Source organism: Mus musculus, chromosome 3, assembly GCF_000001635.26.
Source record: "Mus musculus strain C57BL/6J chromosome 3, GRCm38.p6 C57BL/6J".
Classification (NCBI taxonomy): Eukaryota; Metazoa; Chordata; class Mammalia; order Rodentia; family Muridae; genus Mus; species Mus musculus.
The window spans coordinates 122,267,953-122,290,997 of record NC_000069.6 but is presented as its reverse complement, the minus strand read 5'-3'; the positions used below and the strand labels follow the sequence as shown (position 1 = coordinate 122,290,997).

At 43.0% G+C, this 23,045-nt stretch overlaps 1 protein-coding gene across 1 annotated transcript; it reads right to left on the bottom strand.

The window, feature by feature from the left end:
- Window positions 1-5,726: 5,726 nt before the first annotated feature.
- On the bottom strand, window positions 5,727-16,584 carry Dnttip2 (deoxynucleotidyltransferase, terminal, interacting protein 2). The gene is made up of 7 exons (NM_153806.1): window positions 16,520-16,584; window positions 14,188-15,800; window positions 12,114-12,252; window positions 10,175-10,270; window positions 8,505-8,669; window positions 6,495-6,604; window positions 5,727-5,941 (listed from the first exon to the last, which is right to left on the bottom strand). Exons 1-7 carry the CDS (start codon window positions 16,577-16,579, stop codon window positions 5,848-5,850), a joined length of 2,277 nt encoding a protein of 758 aa, NP_722501.1. The 5' UTR covers window positions 16,580-16,584; the 3' UTR covers window positions 5,727-5,847.
- Window positions 16,585-23,045: the final 6,461 nt, after the last annotated feature.

Here is a 23,045-nt window from a genome sequence, read left to right as displayed (position 1 = left end):
CCTTTGTGTGCATCGCAGGCCTGCCCTCAACAGCTTCCTCATAAAACAGTGCACTAGGCAAAAGGCCAGGATGTCTACAGACCTAGTCCTTTCTGACCTCACTGAGAGCTGCTGGAGAATGAGGAAGTCACAACAGGGAATCCAAGTAGAAGCTCTTACTAAGGGAAAGGCCAGTTCCTCAAGACTCACTGCGGAAGCCTCCAGATCACCTTGGCTGACAACCGGTCAGCAAAATCGCCGCATTTACCTTTAGTTGATTAAACTCACACAGCCAGGCAGAACACGTTAGCTTCCTGCTAGCTTAAGAGAAATAACAATTCTGACATGTGGGTCCTGGGACCCCCGTTAGTTGTCTGGGTTACTTTGTAGAAACTTGAGTGAACTTTTGCTAAGTTAGGAGTCTCCTCTGGAGCCTACAATACCTGATGGATAAATACAATAAAAACATAAAATAAGAAGGCTTTGCATCTGTCTTCCTATAGTGTCCGACCCTTTTGCAGTCTTAACTCCTGGGTCAGCTCTACTTACAGATGTTTATCACTTAAAGCACTGCTTTGTCCCTTGCCCTGTTGCCTGTTGGAACTGGTGTTTCTTCTACCCCTCCCTTGTGTGTCCTAGGCAGCTTATGCATGGGCAGTCTATACCATGAGACCAGAATGTTTGAGGAGTAACTCAGCAGTTTCCGAGCAAAGCTGGCCACCAAATTAGCCCATGAAATAAAAGGATAGTGTGTGTGTGTGTGTGTGTGTGTGTGTGTGTGTGTATGTATGTGTGTGTGTGCATAAGAAGCCTATCTTTTGGAAACTTTTGGGACTAATGGACAGTGAAACTTTAGTTCATCCCCCAAAAGTCAAAAGCCACTCTTTCATTTGGTAAAGCTAGCACCACGGTCACCTTTTTGGTCAGTGTTATCTCTCTTTTACTCTTATGCTAAAGAGCCCATAAATGGGAGCTCTGCCTTGCTTGTCCAGGTTCATACCATATGCTTGGAGCCTAGCTCGAAGACACAGATTTAGAATCTGAACTACTCTGGAGGCTGAGGCAAGAGCATCAGAGGTTCAAGGTCTGCCTGTAGAAACACCCCCATTTCAGAAGCTCTAGAGAGGCCTGACACTACAACACAGAGCCTGTACACTACTCAGAAATGCAAAAAGCCAATATTGTGACTTGGTCTCATTTCTGTTGTTCCCAAGCCATAAATCCTGCTATCTAATCTCAGTCCACAGTTCCTTGGCTTGGATGCTTCTGTGTTCATGTTGAGGCAGAACACCACGGCAAAGAAACAAGTATAGAGCAACACAGGTCACATCAGCAGACAGAAGGAGGGCAGGGGTAGCAGAAGCAAGACAATAGACTTCCCAAAAGCATGTCCTCAAATACCTGCTCTCAACGAGGTCCTAAGTTTTCACATCCTAATAGCCCATCAAAGGATCAATCTATAGATGGCTTAGAGTCCTCAAGATAAAATTTTATCCCCAGGGGCTGGTGAGATGGCTCAGTGGGTAAGAGCACCTGACTGCTCTTCCGAAGGTCCAGAGTTCAAATCCCAGCAACCACATGGTGGCTCACAACCATCCGTAACAAGATCTGACTCCCTCTTCTGGTGTATCTGAAGACAGCTACAGTGTACTTACATATAATAATAAATAAATCTTTAAAAAAAAAAATTTTATCCCCAAAGCTCAGACTCTATAGGACAAACTTAAACTTTTGATCCCCTTACCTCTGTGAGTTACAAGCATGTGTAAGCAGTTCATGTGATGTTAATGATCACATCCAGGGCTTTTGGTGCATGTTATGCTAGGCAAGCTACCAACTGAGCTTCATCCTCCGTCTGCATTTATTGGCTTCTATAGTCAGGCTTCAGTGATTAATGGGCTCTCTGGAAGCCCACCTGTTAAATTACTAAGCTCCAAGAGCCCATCTGATAAGCACCTGCAGGAATCCCTCTTGTTTAGAACTGGAGAAGCAGCTGGGTGTGGTGGAGTACTCTGGACTTTGATCACAGCCCTTGGATGGCAGAGTCTGGTGGTGGTTTGAGCTTGAGGCCAGCCTAGTCTGTCTAGTGAGTTCCATGACAGCAACAGTTGCATAGTGAGACCCTGTTTAAAACAAACAAATGAACAACGCCCCTAAACTTTGAGTCCCCCCAGGACCATATTCCAAATGTTTCATACATTATTGCTGAGTGTGGATTTACTTTAAAGGCCATGGGAAGATGCTGAGTCGTCGTTAGCGGGGAAGCCATATGATGTGCTTGGTATTATTCTGCTGCTGCAGTGTAGACCATGGACTGGGGCTATTGAAGACACAAAAGCAAGAAAATGTTGAGAGCTGGAAGGAGGGAGGTGGTTGATGAGATGGCTGAGAATACAAACTTGAGGTGTTTTACCAGAAGACATGAGCCTGGAACTAAGAGATGCAGGAGGGCAGGAGCAGCTAGCTAGTGTGCCAGAGATTTGCTGTTTCGACTTAGGCTAGTGGGTGAGTGCTGACGCAATTGAGGCAAAAAATAAAAATACTGGAATGAGCATGTGAGAATAATGAGTTCAGATAATCCATGGGTTTGGTTTGAGGTCTCTGGGACACCCTAGAGATGTACTGTTAGTACTTAGACATGACAGAACGTAGTGTAGTGAATGTTTACAGACTGGAAGAACATGGCAAAGAAAAGTGGAAGGTGTGACGAGAAAGAAAGACTTAATGCTAAGGAGACAGCAGCAGGCTTTGGACTTCTTAACTGATCTACTACTCCACGCTTGGCTGTAGCCGTCAGTCCGACTTTCGTTAGTCATCAGGTCTAATAATTGAGTGAATCAAGTTTTGAGGACATCACTAAACCAAGACAGATTCACCCATTATTCAAACACAGACGGTCCCTTGCAAGTGTGACTTAAACTGATGACAGTGGAGAGGAAGAGACTTGGATTGCGCAGAAGCGGCAGTCTGTTTTCCTGGGCTAGTGATGATTCTCGTCATGCTGGGCATGTTACCAGTTTGTGCAACGGCAGACTAACGTAATGTTCTGAACACTTGAGGGAATCTAGGTAAGGCCTTGGTACATTAGGTTAAATGCATCTTCAGTTTACACCACTTTCAACTTAAACGCAGGTTATTAGAACAGAACCCCATCCGGAGTTGACATATGCAAATACTTGCAGGCCAGGATGACAGGATCAACAGCAGACGTTTCCGGCTGGGGAGATGGGTCAGTAGGTAAAGAAGCCCGTGGCGGAGGTTGATGGACTGGGACCCATATGGTGAGAGAGAACCAACTCTCACATCTGTCCTCTGAGCACCATGCGCATGCCCCCCGCCAATCAAAAATGTAATAAAAATACAAGTTCCTACCTTTGTAACGGGACCACAGACTTAACACAGCTGACACCATGACAGAAGTACCATTCAAGCCTTAAAATCCAGCACATAGGCAGCAACACCTGCCCAAAGGAGGACAAAGACCTAATCCACCAGTCTATAGTCTTAAAAGGTTCCTAAATATACTAACGTTGCTTTTTGGCCTCTGCAGTTCCACATCTGGGCGTTCTTGCTGAGGTGTGTCAACCCAGGATGTGGTTTTTATGCTTAAAAGTGCACTGTGAGAAAGGCTCAGGGCTGCACTAGGGTCCCACACACGCGGGGTAGTCACCAGCTGACCAATGAAGAGTTTCTATGGCTCGAACTCTTGCTGGAACAGACTTCTCTGTGGATACCTACCTCAACACCTTCTTACAGGTACACTAACACATTATTTATGGTTTGGAAGGTTTTTTTTGTTATTTGGGACAGCATTGCATATAAAACAAACTCACGGGGCTGGTGAGATGGCTCAGTGGGTAAGAGCACCCGACTGCTCTTCCGAAGGTCCAGAGTTCAAATCCCAGCAACCACATGGTGGCTCACAACCATCTGTAACGAGATCTGACGCCCTCTTCTGGTGTGTCTGAAGACAGCTACAGTGTACTTACATGTAATAAATAAATCTAAAAAAAAAAAAAAAAAACAAACTCACTAGGTAGCTGAAGCTGACGTTCAGTCTCTGATCCTCCTGCCTCTAGCACCTCAGGTGCTAGAATTTCAGGCATGTAATTTTGGAAGATTTAAAATAAACTTTGAATGTTAATAGGTGACTAACAATTATTTTTAGGTGATTTCAGTTTACTTAATGGAATTATTTTGTTAAACATTCCCTCTGTTACTACAAATGAAATGGAAAATAAGGGAACTTTCCATTGTTGTAACTAAAATGTGGCATTAAACGTAAAGGGAGGAAAGGTTTATTTTGGCTTTGCTCCATAGGTTGTCATCTGTGATCCCATGGCAAGAAGTCTTTACCAGGAAGGAAATGTGTAGAACCAAAGCTAGCCACCTTGTGGCTGCAAAGAAGAGGCTAGAGACTTAATTCCCTCTTGCAAGGACTTGTCCCCAAAGACTTCACTAGGCCCTCCTTCACTAGGCCCTCCTAATGGTCTTACCACTTCACAATAGCACCATAGGCCTTTGAGGTACATTTAAGACAAACTACAAATTGCTTATAAGAAAAAGTTTTCAAAAAGTTCAAATAAGTCAATGGAGACAAAGTATTTAATGAAAATGTAACGACTCAATACTCAAAAATGCTTGTTCTGAAGCAAAGAATTATTCAGCCCTCTAACATTCACAGGACAGAAAAATCATATAGCAACGGTTCGCCCGAGTCTTAGTTTGTAGGTTACGTTTGGTGACTATAAACCATGTTTACCAGGAGTTTTAGTGTGTAAAGAAACTACCCTTCTCCTCCCACCTGCAGTTATCACAGAGGCAACAGGTATTACTGTCTTAATAAAGGAAGAATAGATGCTAGGTTGTGACCCCAAACAGAGAAGGTAAAATGTTAAGATTTTATAGTTACTGAAATAAGGGGTCCAATAAATAACACAAAGAGCTACAACCAAGAAGCATGAATAGGTCTGATCAGCACTCCTCAGGTACCAGAAAGCAGTCAGGCTGGGTGCCTGCCTAAGCCCCTGGAGGTCATCTGACCTACTGACCAGTGAAGATCCTACTGTTTAATCCTGTTTTGTTTAGAACAAAATCAAGGAATCATTCCTCTGGCTTCAGTTGCTGAGATAAACTCCAGCCCTGTTGCAACCTTTACCCCATACATTCCAGGGAGGCTTTTGTCATCTCAGGCTTGTGTGAGGTTCACTTAGTTCTGTTTCTGACGTACTTCCTGAGTTTGCTCCAGGGATACTTTTACCTTACCCACACACCGTAGCCTGTACACTGGGAGAAGAGGTATGCAAAAGCCGGGGCTGCATCCTCCACTCACAGCACCGCACTTAGGTACAGTTTTTGCTTATTCCAAAAAGTTGTTTTTTTTAAAAAAACAAAGTTATGTACTTATTTAAATGTAGGAGTGCTCTGTCTGTATGTACAGACACATGAGAAGGCATCAGATACCCTTACAAATGGTTGTGAGCCACCATGTGGTTGCAGGGAACTGAACTCAGGACCTCTGGAAGAGCAGCCAGTGCTCTTAACCGCTGAGCCGTCTCAGCAGCCCTTAAGAGTTCTTTACACATAACTGCTTGTGCACTGCTTATTTTGAATTGTATTTTCCTTAAATAACCAAGTGCTCAAAGAACTGACAAACATTAAAATAGTTGATACTCATTTTCCCTTTAACAGTCTATAACCAGACATGTCATCTTATGCATACACCTTTTATTCCAAGAGGCACACAATTGATTTTGTCAGTAATCTTTATTTCCAAATAGAAATCGCTATTTATACATATTTATAGAAATTATGTGATAACCTTCAGCAAATCAAGATGTATAAAATGCTATAGTTTGCTTGTAAACTTTAATTGCGAAATTTCTTCTTTTTCTTGAACTTCTTTCCTTCTGCATTTGCTGCTTTTTCAGCCATGATTTCTGAATACTTCCTTCGATTAAATCTGAAAGAAAAACAACAAACCTTTATGCTATAATCTAAAGCACGATGTATCGAGTATATCAGTTATTAGCAGTTAATACAGCTCTAGGGAGGAGGCTCAATTCCAAAATGTTCTGTACTTAATCTTCTTGTAGAAACCATATTGCCACCAAGTGTCAGGAGGCTGAGGGCAGCCGTGGTCTCTGTCCTCAATCTGTATTCACTTCACTTGGGTTTTAAGATTGTGACTTGGTATGGCTGGCCTCGAACCTCCTATGCACTGGAGTTACAGAGCCGGGTGCAGTGGGCAGTTGGGAGGCAGAGGCAGGCAATCTCTGAGTCTCAGGACAGCCAGAACTATATAGTGAGAGACCCTGTCTCAAATCAAAACAAAAGCCAAAAGCTTAAAAAACAAAGAGCAATAATTTTCCAAGTCATAGATAGGAGGCTTTGGCTTCCTCATGCCAAAGACCAAATTAGTTTTGTTGTGTAGTCTCATAAAATAGTCACCAAATGTAACCTACAAACTTATGTGTACTTAAAGAAAAACACACACATTACAAAATGTCAATTACCTCCTGAACTCAGAGTCAGCCAGCAGTTCTTCCACAATCGTCTTTTTCCTCTGTTTCTTGGGAATTCGTGAATGGTAGAAGTCGGCTGGATTATCAACAATGGTTCCAACCTGAGAAAAATGGAAGGAAATAAACCATGCAGCACGGATGTTCAGCTGCTCCACACGTCAGTACAGAGCTCAAGCTTCTTTGTATTAAGGAACAGAAAGCACAACCTATTTTATACATGTATTAAAATGATGCCATTTTATACAAGCAAAAATAAACCCATTATTAGCCAGTACAATGGTACTACTGATATTTCCCTATTAGAGTGTACAGTAGGTTCAATTTAAAAAAAAAAAATCTATGACACACCAGAAGAGGGTATCAGATCCCATTACAGATTGTGAGCCACCATGTGGTTGCTGGGAATTGAACTCGGGGCCTCTGAGCCATATCTCCAGCCCATAGGTCCAAATTTTATATACTTCAGTGCTAAACAGTAAATTCATGATGAACAGCACAATATAATATAAACTGTGTGTTCTAATTAAATGATGTACATATGACAGACATACTTGGCTCTGAAGACACAGTGACCTGGTTTACTAAAGGAATTAAGAATGACAAATATGGTGGCACACGCCTTTAATCCCAGCACTAGGGAGGCAGAGGCAGGCGGATTTCTGAGTTCGAGGCCAGCCTGGTCTACAGAGTGAGTTCCAGGTCAGCCAGGACTACACAGAGAAACCCTGTCTCGAAAAACAAAACAAAACAAAAAAAAAGACAAATATGAGCCGGGCGTGGTGGTGCATGCCAGCCTGGTCTACAAAGTGAGTTCCAGGACAGCCAGGGCTACACAGAGAAACCCTGTCTCGAAAGACAGCAGAGACTGAGTAATATAAACCCCATCTGTCTCCATTTTAAGGACCAGGCCTGATTTCAAAAAAGTCCATATAAGGTGCCAGCCTCAGGAATAGACCATAAGTCCCAGAACTAGATCATAAGACACCAGCTCTAGGAAAAGACCATAAAATCCTCTCTCCCAAAGAACAGCCTGGGGATAACCACAAAAATGGGGAAATATCTTATCTCAGAATGGGCCATGTGCACTATTTCATCACATGGCTGAATGTTTGTGACATAGGAATGTAGACCACTGATCACCTGTCATTCCCCTAGCATCCATCAATGAAATTTTAGATTACCTAATCCTTCTAGAGAGTTCTCTCAGTTCCCTATAAGAAGGCCCGCATGCCTTTGTCTGGGGTCACCATTTTGGGGAATGGTTGACACCCCCCCCCCCCCATGCTGGATCTTTCTGCAGAATAAAGGATCTTTATTTTTGCACAGAGTCCGGGGGCCTCCTTCAGTGATTTTTCGGACCCTTACAGCACAAGCTCTGAGCCAGCTAAGTACTGAGTGTGGTGAAGGTTATGAGGCTTGGTAACAGAGCTGGCAGCTAGTTTGGGTACAGATGACGGTCAAAAAGAAGTGAAATGGAGTACCCCAAAGTCCCTAAGAATTACTCAGTCTCTCAGGGGTACAGCCTGACAGCAAATAATTAAGTAAATTACAGTATACAGAACTTATAAGAGCCCAAGTGAGCAGAAGAGGGTTGAGAAGAGTGGAAACATCAACTTGCACGCCCATCAGGAGACACCAACAAGCAATGTCTGAATGCCTCTCTACCTTGCAAAAGAAAAGGCATGCAAAATAATTTCTTCTCTCTGCATCCTGAATGAACTTTTGCTCTTAGGTTAGTACTATCAATACATCTGGACACAAAGGTCCTGTGAATTGAATAGAGTCACCCTTGATCCCAGCTGCCATGTTCCATGTTGCCTCTTTGTATCGGGTACCCATTATAAAACGGTGGCTATGTGAGTTGTGTTCTAGACAGTCGAGAGCCTAAGAGACACTGAGCTCAGGCTTGGTATACACATGCAAATCCTTACTTATTTTAATAGTAAACATAGCATTGCTAAGCTGCTCTCCACAGAACATAACCACTATTAAGTATCATACCTGGAAGTACTTAGGGAAACCATCTCTGTCATTTTTCTTGTAAAACCTTTTGGGGTCCATGCCTGCTCTCATCTTCAATGCTCTGAGGTCATTTTTCAGTTCATCTGTCAGTTCTGGGGCTTTCATGCCAAACCAACCATTACCGGCTGTTTTTTGTCGCTCTTTCTGAAAAACAAGTGTTTTAAACAAATTAAGAAAATGAAAATGTATTTTTCTGTATGTGTCCATGCACCGTGCACAGGTACCTGTGGAGGAAAAGCATGTTGGATGTCCTGAGCTGGAGTTACAGGCAGTTATGAGATGTACGATGTGGATGCTGGGGACCACAAGCTGACCCTCTGTGAGAGTAGCACGTGTTCCTTCTCACTAAACAGCTCCCCAAATGAACATTCTTTATGGTATAAGAGTACAGAGACTAATTCCCCCTTAGCCACACTGCCTGCTGGGTTATAAGGGAACCTCCCCTAAAATCATCAAATAGAAAATTATGTGAATTACTCGGGTATGATAGTGTCTACCTGTGACCTCACTACTTGGGACAGATTGAGGTTAGATGATTTTGAATTCAAGATAGCAACCTGGGCTACCCTTTCAGCATCTGGGTAGGGAGCATTTTCAAGGGCTGGGAACGTACCTCAGTTGGTAGAGTTCTTGCCCGGGGTTATCTTTAGCACTGCATGAACTAGGCATGGTAATGTACCCCTGTAACCCCAATAGCCAACCTAGGCTATGTGAGACACTGTCTCAAATAAACAAAACCCAGATCCCAACTTTACAGTAAGCATTAACCCCCAAAATACATTAAAAAAAAAAAAATTAAGTTGTTAAACCAAAAAAAAACCCCAAACATTTTTCGGCATGGCATCAGTTTCATAAACGAAGGCTCCCTGGGTGACTTGCAGGCAAAGGAACACACAGCTAGCTTCCACTCTGTCTACCAGAGCTCACCCGAGAAGAAAGGGAGCTGGTGCATAAGCACTTTTCAAATTCAGTTACTGAAGTCTTAAGGGTCTTAGAAACTACGTAACTCAAGTCCAGAACGTTATATTATGTCCAAAACAAAACTGTTCTTCTTTTGAAAACTGTACCTAACATTTTGTTTCATTCATCCAAAATGTAGTGCCTGCCGCAGCATGCCAGTGTGCTCTGTATCAGCACCTTTTGTACAGGTTTATTAGTTCAAATAGTAAAACAACACAGTGTGCTTCCATGCCCCATGTGCCAGACCAAGTGGATCAGAGCTTTAAGGTGGCCTTATTAACTCTATGCAATAGAGCTCCTAGTCTACAGCAATGTATTTAATAGCCAAATGATGTGGATGTTGGAGGTCACTCTTTAAGGTATGTTTTCAAAGCTGTATTTGTGGGGCTCAAATACACAGCTCAGTGAGTGAGAGGGCACATGCTTACAATATGTGCAAGACTCCAGGGTTCACTCCCAAACACAAACAAAAAACTGTACTTATATGTGCCATTTGGCTGCAAAGACATTAAAAGCCACATTAAAAATGTTGATGGAACCACATTTTATGGCCCTGAGTACCTAAGAACTTTGGCCCAACCTAGAATAGACCAATCCATAGATAAAGCTTAAATGTACACTGCAGTATTATACACACAACCTGAAAAGACAAAGACAAAGCACACAAGCAAGGTAAAGCCCCCACTCACCCTGCGCTGCTTCTGAAGTCGATGCTTGGACTCACTGTATGGTGGGACACAATGCTTTTTTTCAAAATCAGGTGTAATGACAGCTTTCTGCAGAAGCTACGAAAATACAAAATAATTATTTTCTCTTTCCTCCCCATTTAAGCTTAGGCTTTTACTATAAAAGGGGCTGTTTGCTCGCTCTCTTGCCTCTCTCTCCCCACTTCTCTCCCCATTCCCTTCCCCCTCTCTCCACGTGGTAGTGGCCGGCCTCTACTCCTCTACTCTCTCCTTCTCTTTGCCTCTACTACCCTCTTAACTCCCCTCCCAGGCCCTAAATAAACTCTTTTCTATACTGAAGAAAAAAAGAGAGAGAGAGAAAGAGAGAGAGAGGGGAGGAGAGAGATAACCTTAGGCTTTTACATTTTGTATAGGCAAATCCACTAGTCTATCCCTGAGTGATTTTGCACTATAAAGGTACTTACTCCCTGTCAAACCTCATGGCTTTGGTCCTGATCCCTGGAACCTACAGGGTGGGGACACCTGGCTCCGGCATGTTGCCCTCTGACCTACACCACAGCACAAATGTGCCCCCCCCACACACACACAAAGAATGTTTAAAAAATACAAGAAAGGGCTGGAGAGATGGCCCAGTGGTTAAGAGCACTGACTGCTGTTTTCTACAGGTCCTGAGTTCAATTCCCAGCAACCACATGGTGGCTCACAACCATCTGTAAAGGGGATCTGAGGCCCTCTTCTGATGTGTCTGAAGACAGCACAGTGTACCCATATACATGAAATAAATCTTAAAAAAAAAAAGACAAGAAAATAGGATTCCTGGGATTAAGTGGTAGATGAAAAAGGAAATAATGCTGATCTTGAATTAATTTTAAGTAGCATCTCTATAGATAAAACTCTAATGGCATGGTTTGTACCCCAGAACAGGGCCAGCAGACGTGAGCCTCCATGAATGTATATGGGCATAAAGCTTGTTTGTATAAGGCACATTTTATGGTCCTCCTTCAGGAATGACCTGTTAATGTTAATGATTCCATGATAATCAGAATCCAGGAGGTGAAGGTGTGGCTAAAGTCTCAAAAAATAGTAAATGCTGGGATCTTCAGGATGGCCTTAAGGCTGTGGAAAAGAACTCTAAAACCATGAATTTGAAAATATATAATTTCTCAACTACACAAAATGTATTATGATACAAAAGGATGCAATTATGAATTATGAGGGGCTTCATGAATCTAAAGGAACAAAGTCAGCTGCACAGGGAGCCAACTTCTCAGAAAGATACTAGGAAAGGAAATACAGGGATTTAGGGAGTGCTGATCACAGCAAGTCCCACCCAGCTAAGGTTTTCTGTTGTTCCATTTAGGCTTATAAAGGCAGATAGATTCCGGAGTTCCAGGGAGTGAGCAAGGTTAGGACTAGGTATGGTGAAAATGGTAATTTCAGGATGGGGCCCCAGCCAGTTAGTTTAACAGAGGCAGGCAGATCTCTCTGAATTGTTTTGCAATGTTAAAAGGAAAAGTGTACATGTAGTCTCCTAAGAATGAAGGTGCAGCAGTCACACCCCAATGCAGATTCATAGGATAATCAAAAGGAGACCTAGAGTAAATGACTGGATTGATATGTAAAATAAAAAACTGGGTTTATGATCTGCAAGATCATAGAGATGAGCTAGCTAGAGAATGTTTTAGAATATCAAGAGAGAACTGCTAGATCTCCAGAGAGAGCAGAACTTAGAGAAAGGAGTCTGGAAAGCAGCACATAGGCTGCCAGCTTGCACCCACAATTTGACTGAGTTGTTTGTTTTCAATACTCCCAGACACCCCTTTTCTCAGAACCCCTCTCCAAGACAAGGCTGGTCCTTGGCAAGAAAACACCAATGTAGTTTTACCTTAGGAAAAGCAGTCATTTCCCAAGGACTGAGGCTGGGACAGTTCATATAGCTTACCTCATTTTTCTTTTTCTCCTTGATCTGGGTTAGAGTTTCCTTGTGAGGCTGCAGTTTGTCTACATTGAAATTAATATACAGACCACCCAACTGCTTGATGTTCAGTCCAGGGTCTATGCTGCTACTTGTCAATTTCAGACTAAAAAAGAAAAGATCAATAGAAACAAGATTGCATATTAAAATCACAGAGAAGCTTATCTTTGTAATGCAGTTACTCAAACACTGATTAAAGGTTTATCTCATACAGTCATGCAGAAGAGTCTGGGACAAATAATGAATCTGCACTGCCAGAGACGACATCCAAACAGAGGCCCAAGATTCTCTAAGGCATGTAACATCTAAGCATGTAACACACCTACAGATTTCATACAGAACTTAAAGAAAGCCATTCAGTTCAACTTCACACTGAAGGACACAGTTTAGAAAAACCCACTGTATCTCTAAACTCATGGCCTAGCCAGTCCCTAGAACTCACAGGGTAGAAACACTGGATCTTGCAGGTTGTCCTCTAACAACAATAAACAAACAACCTCAGAGACAGGGCATCAATTTGTTTGCTTTCCAAGACAAGGTTTGGTGTGTGCCACCACTGTAGGGCACCTATTAAGACAGAGTCTTATATGGCTGCCTACATTTCTAGTGGCTAATGCCAAACAAGGCTAATCCAGGAATAGCAAGTACAAACCACTTGACAGATGGATCAACACTGACGTGTAAATGGACAAATAAAGCTGATCCCGGAACAGGGATCAGGCTTGGCTTATCTCCCTCTAAGTTTTGGTCACAGAAGTCCTTGAGACTCCACAAAACAATATAGGCTATTATTGCCATGACTCTTTGGTTGCCCACCAAGAACAAGATGTTCAGACTCCATGCTTAAAGGCATCGCAGGCTTTGGTTGCAAGCCACTGAAGTCAAGCTGGGCCTGAGCTGGAAAACCTTTCCTGTTGTAAACATTTAGTGGTGGAAGGTGCTATACAGGCTGCCTGGGAAGAAAAGCCATCAGCGGTCTCACTCAGCCGTGGACCTACAGGCTGTACTACTGACTTGGAGAAGCTGGGTCTGCCGATTCGTGTACTGCTCACTGGGCTAATCACGGCTTTCTAACTGGATTTGAGGCCCACTTACGAAACTCACCCCTGGCATGACAAAGCCTGTCAGAAGCCTGTGGTTGGTGATCAACCTTGGTGGGGAATTTACTATTTTTGCTAGATATGCTGAACCCATTAAAAATCCTTTCTAAATGTCTAGGTTTATGCTTAGATCTGGTGAGACATGCCCCCTCCCCTTTTTCTGGCAGTGGGGTAACAGTTACTAAGACTGACAAAACTGGTCAAAGAGCTGAGAATAATTTTCTCAAAATGTTCATTTCTAAATGGGACATCTATGTCACTTCTTCCCAAAGAGGGGCAGCAAGAATGTAAAAGCGAGAGGAAGGAAGAGAAGAAAGCAGCAGTGACACGGAACACTGTCTTCTGCGTATGACGTGGTAGTTGCACTCAGAACTCATAGGAGCTGTTGATTACCTGCACAAGGCTGGAACAGTGTCAGTACTTTGGGTTTTGTTTTTAAACTGTTGATTCTCTGTGAGTTTCACATCAGGCACAGGGAGACAAGTGGGAAGGAGGTGCAAGTCAAAGTCCTCAGCTCGAATTTTGTAATGGAAATGAGGCCCCACCTCTCCCTGAGGACCAACAGGCAGGCAGTGATGACTGGGAGAGACATTTTCTTCAGTGGTACAGCACTAACTAGTCAGTAAGCTTGTGAGCTTCTAAATAACCCCTGATCCACAGTCCCGTAAGCATTAAACCCACTGGGCCACCCATGTCCCTGGAAGACATGGAAAGCAGAAAGAGGGCTAGGTGGGGAAAGGAGCATCCATCAGTGGGGATGAGCCTGAGGGGCACGCAACCTCTACACAATACACACATGAAAACACTAAATGAGACACTATTACAACACATGCTATAAACATTACTTTGGAGGCTGAGGGAAGGGCACACTTGCCATGCTGCGGCCACAGCTGTGCGCCTCAGCATGGCCTCCCCAGTTTCCTTTCCGAGGCAGTACTTACAGCTTAGACTTGGTGTTACTGAGCAAGTCTTCTTCGTCACTAGACTCATCCTTATTCTCATCACTGTCTGATGAGTCTTCTTCACTATTTTCCTCCTCTTTCTCCTCTTCCTCTTTTTCTTCCTCAATAGCAACTTCACTCGGAGCCTTGTCTTCTAGGTAAAAGTTTTTGTCAGCACTCAATCCAGGAGTTTTGTCAATTACAAACAGTGCACTGTCACAGGCGGCATCTTCCAGGTCCTCAGCTGATGCCTCCTTTTGGCCATTGTTTTCAACAGAACACAAAGTGTCCCTTTCATTCTCACTGCTGTCAGACTGCTGGCTTTCATCGCTGCTAAGAAATAATAAGACAGGACTGTCCGTAGTATCCTGAGTCATGCTGAGTTCAGACTTGCATGGTTTGGTATCACATTCAAGAGGGACACCACTTTGGCTGCTCTTGTCATCACTGATACCTGCACCCGTGGGCTCGTTGTCATCACCACCACCACCACCACCACCGAGCTGTGCCAAGTCACTCTTTTTTCCGCTGCCCCCTCTCTTGTCATTCCACCTTTCTACATTCACAACTGCAAACTTGTGCTCTAATGATTTCATTAGAGCCTTCCGATCTGGACTTGAAAGCTGGAATGTGGGTTTTTTATTTGGGGTGCTTGAATGATTCTGAGACACTGACTGCTGAAGGCTGGTGTCTTGAGCTTCAGAAAGACTCCGCTGGGAATCTTTCTCATTAATTACTTTTTCCTCTGTGATTTTGAGGTCCTCTTCATCCAGACTCTTACAATTCTCCTTTCTAACTTCTGTAAGAGACACAACATTGGCTCGTTTTTCCTCTTGGATATGCAAATTTTGGTGGTTTTGGGCTGTCAGTTTTTTCCCTGAATTTCTGGGGCTGGAATCATCAAAGTCACTGTTGTAAGTTTCACTATCAGAAACATTTGGCATATTTCTCTGAGAAAGTGGTCTTGCTGATAACTGAGTAGCATCTGAGTCCTCTGAACACACAGACATACCCACAATTTGCTTTTTATTTCCTGGTGTAATCTTAGTATCGTTTTTCTCAGCTGGGAACTGTAATTTCTTCTTCACATTCCTGGCTGTTGTTCTCGGCAAGATCTCTAACGATGAAATGCCTGAGCAGGACAACTCAGCATCAGATACAGTTCCCGACTGTGATTCTTGGCTTGAATCTCTTTGAGAATTAGCCTTATTTCTGCTGCTTCTCTCTGTGGAAGGTACAACCATAGAAACCCCTGAAACATGAGACTCTGCTTCAGAAACAACAACTTCATCAGCAGATGCATGCTGAGGGGCTACTTTCTGCCTTTTCCTAACAGTGGACTTTGAGGTGGAAGCAATTACGATCTGCCGTTTCCTAGTTACTCTTACAATGGGCTCTTGGTCCTCTAACACAGAAGTAACCCCAGAAGTGTGGGACTCCGTTTCAGAAGCCTCGTCATCAGAAATAAGCACAATGATCTCCGCTGGGCCTGTGGTTCTGCTGCTGCTGCGTGAGTGCTGTTTCTCAGCAGGCTGCGATTCAGCTGTGCTGCCATCGGATCCCGATTCCTTTGTGCTTTCTAGATGTGTCCCAATTCTCCGAGGAGCAGACCTCTGAAAACCAAAACAAACACAATATAGTGTAGATAGGGCAGGGACAAGGGTAAAGGTGGCATGGCCTAAGGAACAAAACTCAAGAAGGTACAAAACGAAGACAAACTCACGATAAGATATTTCTTTTACTTGCCTCATCCTAGGCTTCAGAAAGCAGAACTAAAAAAACTTTCTCTACTTAAAGAAAGAGGAGGTAAATTTTAAATCATTTATAGAAGCGCAGGGAGGGGGGGGAGTTGAATACTAATTGAGCACGTGTTTAGGAGTGTGTAAGGTAATCCGATACTTGCCTGGATTTCTACAACAGGAAAGGGCTGCTCTATAGCCCTTACCACACAATCTAAAGAGCATAGCACCAGAAGACAACCAGAGGCTCTGAGTGACGCCACCGCCGCCCTTCAGTTGCCGGAGGGGTTAGTGCTCGGCCATGCCAGTCTCTCCACGTGAAAACGGTGCTCCTCCTATCCCCCAAACCAGGCTTGGTCGAGGTGGCGGGCATTAACTTTCCCCGGTACTGTCCTAACAGTAAACTTAAAAGGCCTCGCCTGCGCAGGGCACGCTACCGAAACTCCCGTAAGAGCCCTGAAAGACCCCCAGGTCCGAGCCAGTCCGGCGCAGTACCACGCGCGACCCGCTCGGTTCCTCGTCGCTCTCCTCCGCCCTGCCGAGCCGCTCTGCTCAGCGGCGAGGAGACCCGGAGAACCTGAGACCCAGCTCACCTTCTGCTGGGAGCTTTCTTGGAGCCTGGTCCGGGAGAGCCCGGACCTGGTGACCACCATCTTTCCGACTCCGGATTCCCGGCAGCCAGCGCGGCTTCCTCTGTTCCGACGCTTCGGAAGTGCGTCGAAACAGGAACTCGCTTAGGTTTCCCTGCGGAAACCGCGGCTCGGGAGAATCGTTCCTTCCCCGGCTCCACTGCAGTTCTGGCCAGCGGTCTCCGCCATCGGACTAGTGCGGGTCAGCGGGGGGTGGGGGGGTGGGGTGTGTGTGTTGGGGGGGGGGGGGGGCAAAAGCAGCTCCGCCTCCAGTTCCCAGCTCGTCCGCTGTGCGGTCCTCAGCGAGGAGGACCTCCTCGCCGTTTAACACAAAATGGGAAGTCGCATCATTTACTCTGCTTTCCATCCCCCTCACCCCCCACCCCCGTGCAGTAATTGTGAGATCTTTGGCGTAAGTCTTTACGGAAGCCAAAGGAGACTTTATTTAGTCCTTTTAGAAAACAGTATTTTAATAACTTAATAAATGAGATTCCGATATTTGATTGGGATACAAGGATGTATGTTAAATGCACCCAAGTTTTCGGAGAATAATTAGAAAGCTGTGGGATTTAACTAAAATGTCTCGGGATTTGAAGTACGCCTTTTTTTTTTTTTTTTTTTTTTTTTTTTTTTTTTTTAAATAAAAAAGGTGAAAGACGTTGTGAAGGACGGGGATTAAAGTTTTTTGTTTTTTTACAATGGAAGTAAGAGACTAGCCAGAATCAAAAGAGTTTTAGGATTTTTGTTTTGAGACAAGATCTCTCTACATGGCCCTGGCTGCCCTAGAACTCACTATTTAGACCAGCCTGATCCTGAACTCACAGATATCCATCTGCCTCCCAAGTGTTGGGATCCATGGGCCACAGCACCTGGCTGAGGTGTTTTAGTTTTTGTTTTGTTGGATGAAAGATGGAGAACTAGAATATGTTGAAAGGCTACAAAGGAATCGAGGAGGGGGTAAAGGAATTAGTGTTGGAAGCAAGAAAAAAAAAAGGGGGGGTTCGTTTTCCTTCACTTTTTAACACAAAATTTTTCCTAAAAACCTATCTTTCCATGGATACATTACTTCTACATTAAATTGCTCTCCTTGGAGCCAGGTATACGTAGTAACCAACTTTTGATTGTTAGATGTTGTCTTAAAACACTAGCCTCATGCTTACTTAGTAAAATAGGGTTTTTTTTTGTTTTTGTTTTCCTGGAGAACTGTGGTCTCTGGTTTCCACACAGCCATTGTGTGCCCTGAGGAAACAGCCTATCTTTAGGAGTGAGAGAACAAGAAAGTGAAGAACAAGAAAACGAGTTCCTGCGCATTTGTGGAACTTGAAGACAAGAATCTTCAAGCTCTTGACAGGCTGGGCTTAGTGAAAAACCCTATGACAAGTGCGGGCTGTTACTTTTCAGTTTAGGCTTTAAAGGGTTCTTCTATCTTGTTCTTTCTGGGGGAGGTACTGATCTTCCATGTATTTTTATTATGCATTTTAAAAAAAGATTTATTTATTTATTTATATCAGTACACTGTAGTTGTCTTCAGCCGCACCAGAAGAGGGGGAAGGCATCAGATCTCATTACAGATGGTTGTGAGCCACCATGTGGTTGCTGGGAATTGAACTCAGGACCTCTGGAAGAGCAGTCAGTGCTCTTAACTGCTGAGCCATCTCTCCAGCCCCCTTTATTAGGCATTCTTACTAAATTGTAAGATCTCTACATATTCTGAATATAAGACCTTATCAGATAGGGTCTCTAAATATTTTTACCTATTCTGGGAATTGTCTTTTCATTATCTTCACACTATCTTTTGAAGCACAAATTCAGAAAATTTTGTTCAGTTTTTTATGTTTCAAATATTTGCAAGGTTTTTTTTTTTTTTGTTGTTTTTGTATTTTCTTTAAAAAGCCAAAATAGCAGGGTGGTGGTGCACACCTTTAGTCCCAGGGGTTGAGAGGCAGAGGCAGGTGGATCTCTGGGTTCAAGGACAGCTTGGTCTACATAGTGAGTTCTAGGATAGACAGGGCTACACAGAGAAACTCTGTCTTAATCAATCAACAAGTGAACAAAAGAAGTCACGGAAACAGTTTTAATTTTCATTTGTGTTCATCAGCATATTATTTTGGAATTAATGCTTTTGTGAGGAAGCTTTAAAGTTTTCATTTCCTTGCTTTGTTATGATGCCACTAACACTAAAATAAACAGAAAACGTTAATAAAAAAATTGAGAGAGGACAAATTGCTGCTAGGAAGAAAAATCCAGATGTTCATCTGCAAGAACATGCATTCTCTGGAAGTAGATGGAGCACTCTCTTCAGGTGTGGAGAGCCGGGCAGTGGCAGCACATGCCTTTAATCCCAGTACTTGGGAGGCAGAGGCAGGCGGATTTCTGAGTTCGAGGCCAGCCTGGTCTACAAAGTGAGTTCCAGACCAGCCAGGGCTACACAGAGAAACCCTATCTTGAAAAACAAACAAACAAACAAACAAACAAACAAACATGCTGAGGAAAACTACCTGGGAGTTATATAAATGACCATTTGAGCGTGGGTTCTGTATGTGACTCAGAGGGAAAGTGTCTGCCTTGCAATTGCAGAACCCAGAGTTCAATCTCCAGCACCATTACAAATAAATACTGAATATGAAATACATTTACAGACAAGCAGAACCTACAAAGGTTACTGCATATGTTAGTCAGCTATATTTACTTAGGCTGATAGTTCAAAGGCTGTGTGTAGTCCATGCCTCTTATCTCTGTCTCTTTAGGCGGATGGCAAGGCAAAACATCGTGGTGGAGTATGTGACAGCAGGGTGGTTCACCACATGGAAGATGAGATGCATATGAAAAGGAGCCAGGGCCCCTACTGCTCTTTAAGAATTCCAATGACCTCACTTCCACTAGGTCCTACTTCTTAAAAGTTTCTACCACATCCCTACAACACCATCAGCTGAGGACCAAGTCACCAATACATGACCCTTTGTGGGGCATTGAAGGTCCAAACTATAACACTACTCCCAAGATGTTGGTGAAAAAAATTACTAAGAATATAAAGGGAAAGGTCAATTTATTGAGCACAGTTCAAGAATCAAGATTGAGCAAAAGGGAAAAGAGCTCACAGTAATAATTAGGATATGAACCATCTTAAAATAATGGAATGTGAACATACCAAAACCATACACACGCGCGCACACACACACACATCTGACTTACATGCTAACAAAACACATTTTAATTTTCTGGTAATGGACATACAACCATAGCCTAAATTTGGCGGCTGGGGGTGGTGGTGGTGGGGCTGTTGACAACTTTAGTCTCCTCTACATTACTTTTCCAACCTTACCCAACAGACCATCGAGCCTCTTGTATGTGTAACTGTGTTCATGGACTTGTACGCCCATACACGCACACATGGCCAGAGGTCTTCACTGGCTATACTTCTCTAATACAAGCTGCCACCTTATTTTTGAGATAGAATCTTGAAGTTGAAGCTTGCTGACTGGCAGAGCTGATTGCTTCCCACGGCTGGGAAGAGCACTTCCCTGCCCCACTGCCATGCCTGGCTTTTCGTGGCTGCTGGGGAGCCACACACATCCATCCGCATGCTTGTGTGGGAGGTGTCTGTGCAGCTATCTCCCCAGCCCCAGAGTAAGACTTGAAGATGCCTTCACTGTACTGACTTGCTTACTGACAAGTTTCTCATCGTTTGATAAAATATTTACAAATCAGGCACAACTTTAAGATTTATTTATTTAATGTATATGAATACAATGTAGCTGTACAAATGGTTGTGAGCCATCATGTGGAATTGAACTCAGGACCTCTGCTTGCTCTGCACGCTTGCTCTGGCTCACTAACGTCCGCATGCTTGTGTGTGCCCTCCTCCCATCCTTGAGCAGGCTGCTCAGCTGGTTTGCCACAGTTGCTAGCCCACCTAGAGTGGAGTCTTACAACCTAGGTAAAGTCTTTTGTCTGCCACATCTGCGGGTTTTCTCCAAGACACCATTACCTGCTGAGAGGCTGAACCTGTTTTCATGACACTATCCTGGCAAAGCAATTAGATCCTGGCATGGTAGGGGATGGGTTAGACACATAAATAAACATTGGCCTTGATCAGAACTGTGTCTTGGCTCCTTATTTCTCTCACTGCCTTTCCCATCCAACCCCATCTTTCCTCTCCAGGAACCCAGGAACCTTGGCCACTGGTGGTTACACTTGTGTACTGCGGACACAAGAACTGAAGATTTATTTATTATTACATGTAAGTTCACTGTAGCTGTCTTCAGACACCCCAGAAGAGGGCGTCAGAGCTCATTTACGGATGGTTGTGAGCCATCATGTGGTTGCTGGGATTTGAACTTGGGACCTTCAGAAGAGCGGTCAGTGCTCTTAACCGCTGAGCCAATATTGTTTGTGTCCCATCTGTAGGATCTTGTGTAACACACAGCACACTGTTGAGTGAATGAATAGCTTTATGGCTTAGATATTGTTCAAATAACTCATTTATTTTCAGATCATAGTGTTTGAATTTAAATGGTTCAAAACCACTGTGATGCTTTTAGGATGTTCCCATTAGTCAAACAACCCAAATTAAAAACATACAACTCACATGTTTAATATAAGCAAAATAAAAATTATCTTTAACGGTGCCTTATATTTTGTTTTAGTATACTATTATAGACACATAAGAAAAGTTAATTATTTCCATTTTCTGCTTCCCTCAATCTGAAAACTGTAAAAATATTGTTACATATTTTTGAAAAATCAAACTCTGCCACATCCCTTCATCAATTTTATGTTGAAAAGAGAGGGAGTTGATGTTGAAGCACTGGAAATTAGTGTTGGAAAAATAAGTTTAAAGTCATAAACTGGCGTATCTGCAAATAAGAACACAATTGCACAAGTGATTTAATTCTTTAAAAATCTTCACAATTCTCTGTATGTACATTTGGCAGAAGAATGAATTGCCAGACAATATATATCAGTGATCAGTTGCTTACATTTCAAAGATCTAATACTTGGTGGGAGACCTAGAAGGAAACACTTAGATAAAGACATATAATTATGATGAGCTGAGAATTCTTATCTCTGAAAAGCAAGATCCAATTTTTAGTTACTACTTGGCCTTGATATAGAAAAGTCTGAATTATTCATGCAAAGTAGACAAAATAGCTTTATGGTTTTCACAGAAAATCTGTACTGCCTATGCAATACAGAATAACTTCAGTTTTTACTTTACTCTATATAGTTTTAAAAATAATTCAGTTTTTTTCAAATTATACTGTTTAAATTCAAGTAGTTCAAATTTAATGTGGGGCTTCAGATCCTAGACGTTCTCATCATTGACAACCAAATGAAAGCATAAACTCACAAGTCCAGACAACCATTTTTCAGGACTGAACATCTATCTATTAGCTAGTTCTGATTCACGTTCTAGCACTGCTCATCCTTAAACAGATGCTGTATTAGTGTTCTGCCACCAATATGCTCGTCAGGGGTAGGGTGTGATGGCACCGCCTTTAATCCTAGCACTAGTGAGGCAGAAGCAGGCAAATCTCTATTTGAGGCCAGTCTGGTCTATATAGCAAGTTCCAGGGCAACCAGGACTACATAAGAGACCCCTTCTCAGAAAACAAACAAAAAGGGCTTCAGACTTTACAGCACATGAACCTAGCTTGAAAGAGACCTTGATCCTTCCGATGTCTAAAATTCTTGGGTGGAATTTAAGGTAAACACGAGGAATGAATCCCAAGTCACAGAGCGCTGCTGAATAAGGTACCACTCAATTTTGGGAATGTAGTAAGTTAAAACCTTTTTAAAAAAATGTTTACTTAGAAATTACCCACAAAACCTTTCTATTCTGGGTCACTACATTCAAATATATCTTTTATACACACTACTGATAACTTAGCTTTTCATTTTAAAGGAGTTATTTGAGGAGTATTTTTGAAAGAGAGAGAGAGAGGTATGTAGAGGGGTGTGTATGTATTTTGCCTGTGTGTACATATATGTACCATGTATGTGACTGGTACCACTAGGTCAGCAGAAGATATTGGATCCCCTATAACTGAAATTACAGATATTTGTGAGCTACTATGTTGCTGTGAGAACCTGAACCTAGATCCTCTGCAAGAGCAGCAAATGCTCTTAACCACTGAGTCATCTCTTCAGCCCTGAAAAGACTCATTTAAAAAAAAAAAGATTTATTTATTATTATATCTAAGTACACTGCAGCTGTCTTCAGACACTCCAGAAGAGTGCATCAGATCTCATTACGGATGGTTGTGAGCCACCATGTGGTTGCTGGGATTTGAACTCAGGACCTTTGGAAGAACAGTAGGTGCTCTTCATTACTGAGCCACCTCTCCAGCCCCCAAAGACTCATGTTTAAAGGTTATCCAATAATGTAAAGATTTGGAGTAAAACAAAAATAAAATCACTTTAAAATTCCATACATAAAACATTTCTTCTGTACATGATCCCTTCACAAAATGAACCCATAATTCTACTT

Bases quoted from the DNA above. Each gene is read 5' to 3' on its own strand.
- Dnttip2 (NM_153806.1), bottom strand. From the start codon at position 16,579: ATGGTGGTCACCAGGTCCGGGCTCTCCCGGACCAGGCTCCAAGAAAGC. The intron at 12,253-14,187 runs GTAAGTACTGCC...TTTCTTTTTTAG, and splicing joins AGTAACACCAAGTCTAAGCT to TCTGAAATTGACAAGTAGCA. The intron at 5,942-6,494 runs GTAATTGACATT...TTTTTCTTTCAG, and splicing joins GCTGACTCTGAGTTCAGGAG to ATTTAATCGAAGGAAGTATT.